Source organism: Argiope bruennichi, chromosome 2, assembly GCF_947563725.1.
Source record: "Argiope bruennichi chromosome 2, qqArgBrue1.1, whole genome shotgun sequence".
NCBI lineage: Eukaryota > Metazoa > Arthropoda > Arachnida > Araneae > Araneidae > Argiope > Argiope bruennichi.
In genome coordinates, this window is record NC_079152.1 from 50751311 (window position 1) to 50766885 (window position 15575).

The 15575-nt window shown below is 28.3% G+C and overlaps 1 protein-coding gene across 3 annotated transcripts in view; it reads left to right on the plus strand.

The window, feature by feature from the left end:
- Window positions 1-15575, plus strand: part of LOC129961632 (uncharacterized) — a 105933-nt gene that overhangs the window by 30275 nt on the left and 60083 nt on the right. For all 3 annotated transcript variants that reach the window (XM_056075148.1, XM_056075150.1, XM_056075151.1), the window contains exon 2: window positions 7247-7632. In XM_056075148.1, coding sequence (XP_055931123.1) covers window positions 7371-7632 — 262 coding nt within the window. In that variant the 5' untranslated portion in view covers window positions 7247-7370. The remainder of the gene's footprint in view (window positions 1-7246; window positions 7633-15575) is intronic.

Sequence of the window (15575 nt, forward strand, 5' to 3'; positions counted from 1 at the left end):
TACCTCCATTTTTCAAAAATATGTCATTAGAGTACCGTTGCCTAGAATAACAGAAAGCCAAATTCGTTTTAAATTGCACCTGCCTCTGACACCCAATATAAAAGTTTTGAAATGACCCTTCCAAAATCGATATTCGAAGTCGTCGCGTGCGCTTCTACGATTACCCGCTACAATTCTGACACGCTAAAGCCCTCTACAACACCATTACATTCACCTATTCTCGCTGAGCGTTATCTTTATCAAAACTTTTCAAAAAACCCTACTATCAAAAGCGAGGAGAGAGTAGATCATACATCTTTTATTCAGTATCACAAGATTTTTTTAAATTAATATGATTAGAAATGCAGGACCACGTAGTTTTTCGTGTTAATGTATCTAAAAAGAAGCACTAAATACGGCAGAAGTCATATTTTTTAATTGTTATATCTTACTGAATACGCAGCTGTTCTTTTTCCACATATAAGTAAGCCCCTGTTGTGAAATAAATAAGTAAATCACTCAAAAGCGACAAAATTGCATGCTATTTCATGAAAAGGGCGTCGACTTATTTTATAATAATGTAGATTATTATTCTTTTTTTCCCCTCCAGAAATCTTTAGAGAAGCAAATGAATATTTTATTAGATTTTATCTTATATAAATATTATCTGTTGTTAAATAGCTTATTTTACTTCTATATAAATTATATATCAAAGTTTGAACCCATTTGTTGTTCTTTCAAAAAACGTCTAGAACATTTCATTAATTTTAAAATATTTTGTAAGCTTGCTTTATTAAGCGTCGTTATCTATCTATCTCTTCTTCAAAAACGACTCCATTAATTTTAATGCATTTTGTGCGCTTTGTTAAACATGGATTTTCACAACAGTAGGTTTTGCTGTCAACCACAAATTTTACTCCTTTTTACTTATTTATAAAGTGGTACTAATACAAGTAATTAAGAACACCTCTTTAGGGGAACTGATTTATGGTGTCATAACTAATGTCCAGTGCTGAATAATAATTTGTATTTTGAATAGTAACTAATTACCGACCTTCATGCAATTTCCTAAAGTACTACCTTTTGGCTATTATTTCTGTGATAAGCTTCCTGGTATTTTGAGTTGTGATGGACAATAACAGTATTAGAAAAATAATAATGGCTTTGTTCTGTATGTGCACATCTCCATTAGCATATCTGAATAAAGAATATTCATGCCTGGATTTTTAATATTTAATTTTTTAAACATATTTCATTCGCTTGATGAAGCTTTTGTATTTTTCAAAATATTTTTGCCAGCGACCATAAACTAGAAAACGAAAGTTGTTGACCTCCCAGGACCAATTAAAAAATCTCCTTTCATTTTATTATTTAATATGAGTTGAAATCTTTTATTTGATATCCCTTTCTGCAACCTGATAATTTATCAAACCTTTATCAATCTGTAACCTGACTTAATTCCGAGGCTTCCACAAAGCCTCAAACTGACTAAAAGCGCCTTGGCACAGCATTTAAACTAATATCAAAACCACAACCAGCTTCTTTAAAGCGCTGATTGTGACTATATGTAGTGCAATTTCTTTCAATATTTCACTAAAATCTGTAACCCAATTTTTTTCTCTTTATATTAAAAATATCAATGCTTTTTAAGAGATTTTAATCGAACACAATTAGGCAATTAATTCCAAATTACCCATTCTGAGAAATGGCTGTTTCTGAAGAATATAACTTAAAAAGGTTTTGGTGCTTTTCATCTTAATCTTTTCAAACATTTACTTACTTATTTTGTGTTTAGTTTTGAAATAAAGAGAGGATGAAGTAAATCTAACTAAAGGGACATAAAGTGTACATAACGCATGACAAAAATTTAGTTGTAGATTCTTGTGTAGATATTTAACACACACATTGGTGAAAATATAAAGGTAGAATTTTTCACTAATTACAATACATTAAGCGCTTCATGTACTTGAGTGTAAAAAAATGATATAATGATCCAAAGTTAGTTGTTTCATTATAAATGATTTGTAATACAACAGACTGAAGCTGTCATTATTTGACTTAAAAAATTTTACATATTTATATACAGTTTATAACAGTGGAAACTAAATTACTGGAAATGATTATGGTTTCTAATCGCAAAACTGTGTCTTATTATTCGCCGTAAAATACAATGAAAAGATTTTAAAATGGTCTACTTTTCTTTTATTGTGAAATAATGTAATAGTTTGGAAAAAGAATTAATAATATTTGTGGTCCAATTGTCTAAAAACTAGAATTTAAGAATAGTAATTGTATCACGAAATAATATTACACTTAAAAAGGCTTTTAGTATCCTCATCATCTAAATTAATATTTTCAAATTCCTTTCAATCCTTAGAACAATGAAATATTTCCTACTGAATCCATGAACAGATAAATAAGAGATAATGACTTTATTAATACCGTATCAACATTTATAGTAAAATAAATATCTACTATGATCTGTATCGACGCATTTAAATAAATAATAACTATAATTAAATACATTTAAAGAACTAAAGCGCATAAAACATCCAAAATTTGCTAAGACACCTTTTTTGTATGATATTGTTAATAAATATTTCCCCTCTTTTATTTTTATTTAATTAGTTTTCTTCAAACTAATAAATTTTAGCTATCGTATTCTTAAACAATTTCAAACTAAGAAATAAAAGTAGGCGTGGAATTTTTTTTAAAATTTATCTAAATGTATTTTAGCATTACAAATATGCTAAAAATAGTCGAAATTAGGAATTGAAAATCATTTTTCAACCTAAAGAATTTCGACTATCTAAAAACTTTTAATATAAAAGTTGTGCATCTTAATGAGATGCACAACTTTTGAAAACTTCAAGTCCCACCTTCCGCCCTTTGAACTATATTCCTTTTATGATCTGATCAAGATGTTTTACTTTCCTTCCAACATATACCAAGAAGATTTATAATCAAGTAAAAATAATTATCAAGTTAATATGACAGCGTGGATAAAGTATTATACGGTTATATATTTGTATATAAATCGGCGAAAATCTGTAGAAATTTTCTCAAATTATGTATCGTGATATACATACATATTGCAACAGATAGTCTTTCTATAAGGAATTTAGCTAAAAATAAATTATTATAATCAGTTTTTAAGTAGGAGTAAATGGAGAATAAAATACAAGAAAAAAAATTTTATAAGAAAGTGTTTCTCATAGTAAAATTATTTATTTATTCAAGTGATGAAAATTAGAAACTCATTTACCTTATATGATATGTTAATGCCTCCATTCATTTTTTTCTTATTTCTTTATGCGATATTTATCTCTTTTTGCAGTAAGTTCAAAATTTTAAAGAAAAACTGATACGCCTGTTTTTATTAGATTCAATTAAAAATAAAACTAACTAGCAGAGTTGACATATTTTTTTTTATATTCATCTTATAAAATAGTTCTAATGTGGAAGAAAAGGAAATCACATTATCAATCGAATTTATAAACTACACTAAAAATAAGTTGTAATAAAGGTTAATACATTTTGAAAAGGAAAAAGGGATGTTGGTTACAAAATTTAATCAAAGTTTTTTTGGTTATATATATATATATATATATATATATATATATATATATATATATAGCAATTTTATGCATAAAAATATAACATTCCATTTTTTGATTTTTTTTTCTAGTAATTAAACTAGAAAATAAAACTGAAAGAAAGTAACTTAAAAAATCTCAAATTTGGAAAGATAATTCGAAAGATTATTCAGATTGGTATGTAAGTGTATTGCTACTATTTTTGGTGCTATTATTGCTTCCATTTTCAATGCGCATAAATATTGATTTATTATTTTATTAATGAAAAGGAAATAAATAAATACGAAAAGAAAGGTTTTCCATGTTCGTCAAATGCTAATTTCAAAGAAATTTATCAAATTAGATGGCATACCAAATTGAATTTGAAGCAAATCTATAAAGTTTTTTTTTTTTTTGTTTTCCAATTTATTCTTCTACTGGTACCACCTCAGAAACCCAAAAATGTTTTTCTTTATACTAATGCAGATATGGTTATAGGTTGACTAAATGCCCGATTTTTTCTAACCACAAGTTACAGACATCAATTATTGGTTGTTTACCCATCGTTGCTAAGCTCCGAAATATCATTAAATATATCGAATATTTTATTCTAATCTAAACTGCGCAAACAAAACACTTAAACAAATTGCCTTCGGAAGAAATGAAAAATGGCATTTCAACAAAATACAATGCGCACTTTAAAAACAAAAACAAATTTTATTTATTTAAAATTTGGTATGACTCAATGGTATATTTTGATTTTACCTTCAAACTACATGCATCTTTCGAAAAATTTTAGTCAAAAAAATTTTTAGAAAATTTTTAGCTTATGATTTAATCTGTATTTGTAGTTGAATTTTTAACAAAAATAATTATTTAAATATCTTAATCTACGTATCATTACTCATTTTCAATAATATAAATAATTTTATCTTATTATGCTCTTAATTTTATTATTTATGGACTAGATTATTATTAAGAATTCATAAATCTAAAGAGAAACGAAATTTTTACGAAATCAGGGCTATCAAATAATAAGATTGTAGGTTATAAATTCATTTATTATACTATAATTTCTTCTTCAGTTATAAATGCTTTCTTTAAAAAAAAATCGGGTGAAAGATAGGCTGCAATTTATATAATTAGATTAAATAATTAATGCAACAAATGAAAATAAAAGGGACATATTTTGGAATATAATTTCTAAGGTCAAATAACGATATACTTACAAACCCTTTTTCTCAATAATTATATGCATTTTAATGTCAATAACATTTATTTAATATATGTAGTTTCCTAAAAAATGCTTGATGTATAACTACCATTAATGCACTTTTGTTAACTCGATCTAACTCCACTTCTCACTCTAAACTTCAACGTAAAAATTTTGTCGAAGTAAAGGGATCACAAAGATATTAGATTTTCTTGTCGATGATAATACTCTGAATGAAAGGGCATAAGGCAATATTCAAGTTAGACCTCTGATAAGATGAAAGTAAACTGTAAATCTTCGAAGATGCATAGATAAGTTTTAAAAGCTCGTATTAATTAATACAAAAATGTCCTTCATATTCATAAACTCAACTCAAAGCGTTATTTATTAATTGTTAGTATTGCAATTTTTAGACAACCAGTAGCGTATCGATGGAGAAACGAAACATGGCATAGATGCTCCAGACTTTAATTTGAGATGAGAAAATACTGATATTCTTATTTTGTTTCATAATACCAAACAGTATGTGGATATCAAAAAAATGAATTTATACCCCCAGCATAATCATTACTCCACCACTATAGGTATTACATTCAATAATTTGTCTTTACATAGTATAAAATGAAGTCTCCTGAAAGCGCCTGTATGTTTGAAAGAGAAAAACGCGAGAAATACTTAACTGATATTGGAGATTTTTGCACCATTTTGCAGGGAATTTATTGGAGAAGGTATTAGTATACTGAAGTCATATCAAAATAAAAAAAGGAGTTTTGTGATTGCTATTTTAATTATTTTCCTACTACGATTCGCGCATGCGCAAAACAGCAATATCTGTGCTTTCCACTTATCCGCCCATGAGAGAAGACCTCAAACTGCGCATGCGCAAATAGCAAGAGCTGGGATATGCATATGTAATACACTTCTTTGTTTAAGTCTGATTTTAAACAGCAATTCAAAACTCCTTATGCCCCCCCCCAAAAAAAAGGAAATTGGCAGGAGCAATAAAAATGTAGAAAAATGAAAAAGTAGAGGAAAGAAACGTTTAGTTAGCGAATATCAGAAAAATAATGCCCATACATAGAGAAGGAGAGTTGAGCGAAGTAACCGTCTCTCTTTAAATCGCATTGCAATTGAATTACAGAGACAGCATAAATCTCTTGAGGAGCGAAGTGATCGCCCAGCCTAGTTTACGAAGTGATCGCCAAGTTTACAAAGAAATATTTTTAAGCAAGCTGAGTTTTATTTTCATATCAGATTATACAGAATTGATAATCAAATGTGGAACAGTGGGTGCAATGGTTTATTTGTATATTTTTAAATTTTAAAACAGCTTTTCTATTGTATTTTTTAGTGAATTGTTTTGTCTATGAATATATCATATTTTTGCCCTTTTAACAGTTTAAATATTTCTGAATGCGTGCTATAAAAAATCGTTTTGTAGTTATTTTTAATGACTTCTAAATATATTTTTAAATTTTTTTTATGTTGCGTGACATGCCTACATCATATCAGATGGAGGTTAGACTTAATTTTAAAATTAAATTTTCCTCTTGGATGTTATGCCACGGGAAACGCTGTGCGAGAACTGCTAGTAAACATATAAAAAATGCTAGGATTGCAAAATTGAATGTCGGAAATTGTAAATAATTCTTAGGATAAAAAACCATTAAAGAATATCTGGAATTACAGCTGCTGCTTCATTTATTTCAATACAACACCATCAGCTGTTATTTCCCAAAATAGCCTTGTGTTGTTTTAAAACGGAACATTAATATAACTAAACTAAACTAAACTAAACAGAAGCTGTTAAATATTTATCTTTTAAGCCCTTATACTATGGCATAGGTAACTACTACTAAATATCTCATAGGTTATCCGAGATATTTGGTAGGGCCGTGGTGGCCTGGTGGTAAGGTCTCGGCTTCGGAACCGGAGGGTTTCAGGTTCGTGACCCGATTCCACCGAAGAACTGTCGTGTAAGGAGGTCTATTGCACGTTAAATCCGTCATGACCAAACGTCCTCCCGCTGGTGTGGTGTGGTGTGGTGTGGAGAGGGGGGTGCCAGCTCAGGTGTCGTCCTCGTCATCTGACCGCGGTTCAAAATTACGAGGTCCGTCCTAAAATAGCCCTAGTGTTGCTTCAAACGGGACGTTAATATAACCAAACCAAACCGAGATATTTGGTGGCTGAAATTAGACTTCCTTTCACTTAACATAAGGTGTGTGTGTGTGTGTGTGTGTGTGTGTGTGTGTGTGTGTGTTACTCATTACTTCCTTGTAGAGAATAGAATGAAAACCCCATCACTTTGCTACAAAGCTGTACAAGCTCCGATAATCTAGCTTTCCTTCAACGAATCAGTATTAAAAAATAAATTGTTCACAAGTTTTTGAAAGTTATATCATCAATGTAATTTTAAAATTGCTTATGATAAGTTTTTATTATTCTACCTTCATATTAATCGATTTTTTTTTCTTTTCAGATAAAACAAACAAAATCGGGATACAAAAGTGATTCTTCAACGCACAACACATTCTACATGTAATGTTGTGAACTTAATAAAGTGCAATTTCATTGATGAATTATAAAATATAGTCTGAATCTGAATGGTAAAGAAGAAGCTCTATGTAAAAGAATCCATCTCTCGGGAGCAATGCTCACTTGCTGTTGGGAATATTGTGAAGAAGCTGTTACCTAGAATTCCGGTTATGGGCTGGAATTGGATATTTATAATGCTAATGCACCTACAAGCAGGCGTGTCACAGCTTTCAAATAATAATGCGAATTTAGATGAGCTATCATCAGCCAATCCTGATCATATGGGATATGGTTGGCCAAGTCGAGTTACAGGAGCTACAGAAATAGGAGGTAAATATTTTAATTATCTTGCCCTTTCTTTATTTTTTTATACTAGTTGATTCAGACTGCCAGCTGGTTCACCAAATATACTAGTTACATTTGATTTCAGAAATATCGTTTAAATATAATTTCATATCCATGATTTCGCTAATTAGTCTCACATTCAAGTCTTGCTATTTTAGTTCACTTACACATGTATTTTTCGTTGTATATTTGAACCTTTCTAAAAGAAACAATTCCATAACATCATAGCGCAGTTAAAAATGTAAATACCCATCTTATCTATTAACTAAATTTCGAGCTACTCTAATTTCCTTTTTTTAATTTGTCTCCTAAACTACGCTGATATTTGACAGAATTCTTCTTCTTTAGTTTTCACCAATGGAAGAAAACCTCGTAATTAAATATTTGATGAAACAATAAAAACGAACAATTTTTAATTTCAGAGCAACAACAATTGTTGAAAATCGGGAAAAAATATTTTTTTTAAAAACTTCCAAAACTTATAAAAAAAATTTACACCACTATTAAATTATCATTGAAAAGGTAATTTTAAAAATTTTAAAACGGTGTAAATTTATTTTTATCCAGTGATATTTTCGGAAATCAGCCGTGGAGACTCGATTTAATTTTTAATTTATTAAAACTCTAATTAAAATTTCAAAAAAATATTCCAAGGTTCATATTTCCTACAAAGTATACATGTACCAAATTTTCCCTACAAAGTATACATGTACCAAAATATTCTCTACTAAGTATGCATGTAACAAATGTGGCATCCGTAGCTCCAACGATATGGACTGTAGAGCTCAAAGACACACACATTCATCTTTATTATTAGTAGAAATTATGTGGTTATTGTGGAAGACTTCGCCATTGCAACAGCCCTTCAACTAAACCAGTAAAAGTTTTTCGGGAAGAAAAGATTAATTTAAAGATACTAGATTAAATGCACTCAAATACAGCAAATGCTTTCGATAAGAATCAATAAAAATCCTATAAAAGTTTCGAAAGTTATCTTTCCTAATAAAAGTCTAAAATCATTTTAAAATTTTTATTTCTTAAATTTAGAGTCTTGAAACAGTTATTTAAAAAACTATTACCTAAAATATAAAATGGAAGATAATGAGATTGCACACAAGAGAAACCCACCTGGATGATTTAACTTCTTCCAAAATTGTGCACAGTCTTTATTCAATAATATTAAAAAACAAAATAATTTACAGACGATTCGAACCACTCGCTTAAAATATCTAAGCGTAATAATGATTTATGTTCTACTCATTTTTCTTTATTTTATTTATAAAATTCATTTAATATTATCGCATTGTGTGTGAGTATAAATCTAATTACTAAACCAATGAAAAGTAATTTTATAAAATACAAATATTTTTTTTAAATAATGAACTTGATATCGTCGAAGAGTTTTTTTTTTATTCTAATTTTAAATTGATCTGAAAAATATTTTCATGCATTTATACACTCTGATTTAGGAAAATCGTTAAAAGTTATATTAATGTTTAATTAAAAATCAGTTTAGTAATAAAAATATATTTCAAATAAAATTTTTATAAACTTCTTAATGAGCGCTTACTACCTAAGAAGTAGCTGTGTGCTGCATTCGATAAATTTCGACAAATGGACATGCTTTGTAGAACACTTTTTTTTATCATGCATACCGCATTATACATATAGTATACCAACCTAGCTACACTGTTCATGTTCTAGTATATTTTGATACTATCTTAAAATATAAAAGATGTTATTCAATAATGTCGTTTTCAATGTCATTTATTCAATTATCTTTCCCTATGATTTCCATAATAATTTCAAAAATGTCTACAAAAATATTGATAAAAAAAATATATCTTTGGTGTTTTTACCATACAGAATTGGATTAAAGTATTGTTAAATACAGTAACTAAAAATACGTATCACATTTTAATTGAATGTAAGAGACAAGGTATGACAAAATGCAAAAATATTTTTTATATATATGATATTTTATTTTAAAGTCGGGGCTATTAAGCATGGCTATATACCAAATTTTGTCCTTATTTGCCCTTAATTTTTTCTGTGATTTCATAGTACTTTGAAGAAACACGTGCATATATTTTGAAAATTGGCTTAGAAATTAGAAGTTGTTATAGATTTAATAAGAACATATTAATGCGATATTGTGAACGCAGATGCATTCTAAATGTTATATTACGTGTATAATAATGAAAGTAAACATTTTATGGTTTACCATCAATTAGCTTCACAGCTTTAAACTACTGTACTTTACAATCAGATAGTAGAGTTCATATATTTGGGGAAATCATATTGGCCCATTCTCTTCTATCTACACATTCTCATATCATTTTGCGGTATTCCATTCCATTGATGGACTCGAACCACAATTTGATACCAAACAATAATTTTAATTATAAGAACATATGATGAATTTTATTTATCTATCTCGTTACGTTTTCGGAATTTCAAATTTTTTTTTCTTATTTAGGGCCTCAAAGCGTGGAAATCATTAAATTTTTGATATTCAATTTTTTTTTTATGATTACAAAATTTTTATTAGTATATTTCGTATACGAAAAAGTAAAAATATGAAGAAATATTTTGTTCGTTTCATTTCGTTTCCTCATTTAACACTAAATTCATGATTTGAATTTTTTTTCTTGGTTTGTTGAAAAATTTTGTTTTTAAATCTTTAATAATATATAAAAATCAATCTATTTTTTTTCAATGCTATATTTTTCTTCTGAGCTTTGACCGTATATATTAATTACTTAACTTATCAACTAAATAAACTAATAAGATTCAACAAATATTACTTTTTCAATAACTGGTACAAAAAAAAATTTCTAAAATATCAGGGAATGAAAAGGACGAAATTTCAATTCGTTTTTCCAACTCGATTGCTCTCATTGCTAAACTTACTAAGCCTATTGCATTAATAAAACTGTTGCCCGCCAAATACTTTTGAATTGATTATTTATTAATTATATATGCTTTATTTAAATATTCTTAAAACTATTTGTTCGCATTTATCTATTTGATTACCACTGGATTCAAATCAAGTGTAGCAATTTAACTGCAAGCTAAATTTAGTATTGGAAGCAAAGGATAGGAAATTATCTGTTAGCGTAAAAGTCTGTTATAAAGAATGCAGTTTCCATATATTTTCTGACATTGATTTTTTAAAAATATCCTTTTCGATAAAATACATATTGTATTCAGTTCAACGATTTTATGATTTGTCCAAATATAATCTAACCTTTGTATAATCTTTAACCTAAAATAATCATAAAGCCGATAGATTTTAATCTGTTTCTGGTTTCATATTACATTTTCATTTTTTTTTTCTTTTAAAGATGTGAGAATACTATAATCCCCTAGAAATTATGCGATAGATTGAAGCCCTGATGACTCGACAACATTTTGTATCACGTAAAGTTTAAAAGTAATAAACAAAAGTTTATTCTTTGCCTTATAATTTGTACAATGGATGCTGCTTATTGTGATCAGTGCATTCAAAATGGTTTGAAGATAATATAATTCCTCAAGTATATAGAAACAATAGAAAAAATGAAACATATAACATCATTCGCATTAGTCACTCGTTTTAATTAGAAACTGAAAAAAACCAATATAATACACAAGAAAGAAAATTATTCATATTAAAAATTTTAAACTTCAGTAAAAAATTATCGAGATTATTCGTTTTTCAAACCTTCGTTGGATAAATCTTTCATATGAATATCAATAATGTTCAGCAAAATATTCAGCAGAATATTCGGCTGATTTTCTTAAAGATCGAAGGGCGTGCAGAGTTTCAGGTGTCAGAATTCATCCGCTTGATTGATCCTAATAAAACTTCCATAATTATCGCTTGGACCCCAAAATTGATTGCTAAAGACAATTGTAGATAAATAAATAGCGGTGGATTTTTGTATGTATTTAAATATGGGCGAACTATTCTTCTCTATTTGGATCAGTACAACCGATTAGTTATTACATCCGTAATCACTACAATCGGCTTCTACTGTATGCTTTAAACTTTTCTTATTCTTATACTTGAAGCCCTTTTGCAAACTTTCCAACGTATTTATAGTTGTCGCTTACTTTTCCAATGAACCTGAAGTGACGGCTTCAACAATTGCTCAGGCTTTTCTTTAAGATCTTCGATTACCATCTTCTTGCTATGCTACTCAAATAACCCATTGACAGCATTTCTATCAATTTTTTCTATCAATATAGGGAGCGACAAGAATCATAATTTCTTTCATTATAAGAGTAATTTGATTGGATTCTTAATCATTTTGGACTCCTTCATGGATGGTTGATGTATCGGCTGCTCCGTAATGGGGGGTCGTTTTGCGCTCATCTCAAAAATTGATTTATTTATGTGGCGACCTGATTATTTAGTGTGTCTCAGATGATTTGACAGGGTGAGAGTAGCTCCTTTGTGGTTCCTCATATTTTAAAGAAAACATTTTTTAATTAATATTATATTTTAAAACATGAAATGTTCGAAGAAGGGAGTGAAAATTAGGAAATGAGTAGCTTCGATTTCGTGTTATAAATAGTGCTATTATTCATAGGAGCTGTTTTTGTTGTTGTATCATCATCTTTATTATATAGGTTTAAAAGCTTATAAAATTTTTACATTTCATTTATCTGAACTTTATCGTAAGAATGGATATTCAAATAGAAATCAAGAAGAATCTATTTTATCTCATATCTTCAAGACATATATCTAATTTTCTTCGCCAGTTTTTTATTCCTTCTGTTGCATTAAATAGATCACGAAAATCTATATTACTTCATGTAATTACTCGATTTTTTTTTTTACTGATAGAGTTCTGTTAATGCGCTCATTATATTCTAGATAGTGCTAGTCTGACATCTCATGCATACAGTTATCCGTTAAAATATATACTTTTTCAGCGCCAGAATATAACTGAAAAATGGTACAGATATTTGGAAATAAAAATAATTAAAAATAATCTGCATATATTGTGTTGCATAGAAACGAAAAATAACATAAATAGAAAAAAAATCGTTCACTTTATTCTCGTTTATGTAATTCGATTTCCAGAGCGAAATATAATGCCTTCCTTAAAAATCTTTATTTTTATTTCCTCGTATTATAACTATAAGCTAAGCTGACTTTGAGATTTTGAAGAATTTTAATATAAAAAGATTTTCTAAGTCTGAAAACATCCTTTTTTTTAGATATATCTGCGTGAACATGATATCAAAATCCATCGTGATAGATGGATATGATCAAATGCATCAAATTTTAGACACAGCCAATGCGAGGAAATATTTTTTAAATATACATCTATATTACGAGGATACATAAAAAATACCATATTTGTAAAATTTTACAGCGCACATTGCACTCATTTAAATTAGACATTTCCATTATTTGCTTTTATTTCTATAGTGTTACTTTCACTGCTAAAATTATTAAATATATTTATCAGTAAGTTGCCACGAACATGATTAAAAAGTTAGTTTTAAAAATGTGGCAAAATGAGAGAAAAAGAACGTAGAAATCAAACTGATGTATTAAATATAAAAATGTTTGTATTTTAATTTTCTTGGGACTCTCTTTATTTTACTAAGAATAAAAGTTTCCCAAATTACCACCAAAAAACATTTAAAAAAAAGCAAAATCAAAACAACTACGACTAAAATGAATGGAAAAGACGTTATCAGATACTTTGTTAGAATATATTCAAAGACGTTAAACAATCAAGAGGATTTGATTGTTAAGACTAAAGCAAAACCGCTTTTGAGAACCCTTTATGTCAAAGTTTAGCTACTTATGTGGAAACATACTAGATAGTTTCGAAGTTAATATTCTTTATTTTCCGTATGTAATTCAACTCTGGGTGCTGAGGTGAAAATATTCTCTCTCGGTAGAATATTCTTTATAGAGTTTAAATAATCTCATTGTGAATTCCAATCCTTTTTTTTAATTTCGAAATAAATGTGAAGTGATACACAGAGTCGTCATAAAGTGTTTCCTTTATTACAAAATAGCCATTGAATATAATACTGCTAAGTTTTTATTATAGAATAATCATGTTCTTTAATGTTCTTTTAATCCAAAATAAAGCCATACTAATGCAAAAACGTTGAATTTTACATTCGATTGCACCAAAATAACGTTAATGAAAGGAAATTTTCAGTGTGTTTTTTGGGTCCATTTCTATCAGATGTCAATTTTGGGTCTATTTAAAGGATTAAGTGTTTGCAACGCCAGTTAAAGATACAAATACACTCAAAGTTAGAATCATAGATCCTGTGTCTAGTACAATAGATCGAAATGTTGGGCAGTACATGACGATAATCGAAATAACACCTCCCTCAAGATACCACTGGTCCCCAATGACTGATGCTCATACTGAAATTTACTGATGCAAGTGGTTTTATTAAAATCAAAACAGCAATTTGTTACATTATTTTCTTATGATCAAAGAAAGACTTTGTGATCTCCTAGTGTTTCGTGTCAGATGAAATGTTTTCTAGTGACAGTTATGAAGAGATGTTTAACTAGTTACAAGAACAACTAGCATTAGCAGCTAGTTGATCTCTAAAATAAAAGGAAGCTTTTAAAAAATGATATTGAAAAATGACGATTCCTCAAAGAAAAAAAAATGTAACTTTTATAACGAAGAAAAATTGGACGACAATTTTTCGCTTTGAAAAGTAAGCATGATTTGTGTGATGAATGTTTTTTATTAAATACTAACTACTAGACTTTATAGAACTAGTTTTATCGTCATAAAAAGAGAAAACTAGTATTTTATCAGATAATATTTGACTTTTTCTAAATCGGTTTAAGCCTAATAACGTGCCGAATCTCTTAAAAATGAGCACCGTTATGAAATTGCTTGATAAGCACTTAAAAACGAAGCTACATTCGGTGCCTAAATTAATAACTGGTAAATGAGTATCACTGTGGATGTATTTAACCAAAAATCATGATTGCAAATATATTATTAAAAACATAATAAAAATTGATTTGTTTTATACTTATGTAGATTCAATCCATTCTTTACAGGTTCTGTTTCATTGCTGTTTAAAATGAACTACAATATTTCTCTTCTAGGAAATAATAGAATAACCTCGAAATAACCTTCTTCAGAAATTTTTGAACATAAGATATTACCGTTTTTTATGACAATAAAGTATAAGATGAAAACTGTCATAAATAATTAATTAATGAGGACAAACAAAGTATTTCAGACTAATTCCACTCATATTTACTAATTTCAAGTTAGCTAATGGTAATAAGGTTTAGAATATTTTAATTTTAATTTCATTTGTTATTAAAGAAGTCGAAATTAAATTCTTTTTAATATAATGAATTATAACTATATGATATCTTTTCAATATAATGCTATTTCTTTATTATAATACAATGCATATATTGCATGGATTATGTGTTTTGTATGATTAAATTTCTTTCATTGATAATAATAGCTAGAACTTTGGGCTTTTAACAACAGTTTTATTAAATAGGAATATTTCTTTTGAAAGCACTTTGTATCATCAACGCTATGCTCACACAAATAACACTTTTTTTTTAAAATTTGTATGAAAGATACAATCCGGATAAGAACTTCGAAATTTAAAATCCGATTCAGATGGGAAAAAAATATCCAGCTGCAGGAATACAAAATCAGTGAGAATCATTACTACACCAACATTAGAAAGACTAAATTATGACAACATATTAAATATTCTTCAGACTTGTATGCATGATAAATTTTCAATGGAAAAAATACACCAAATAAGAAGGTAATACTGTCAGTCCAAACAGGAATTTCATGTTAGAAGACGATGAATCTTACTAATACAAATTTACACGAAGCGGGTGAAACTTGCGGCATATTTGTGGGAAGTGCTTTCTTGTCCCTACTTATTGTGTGGAAAGG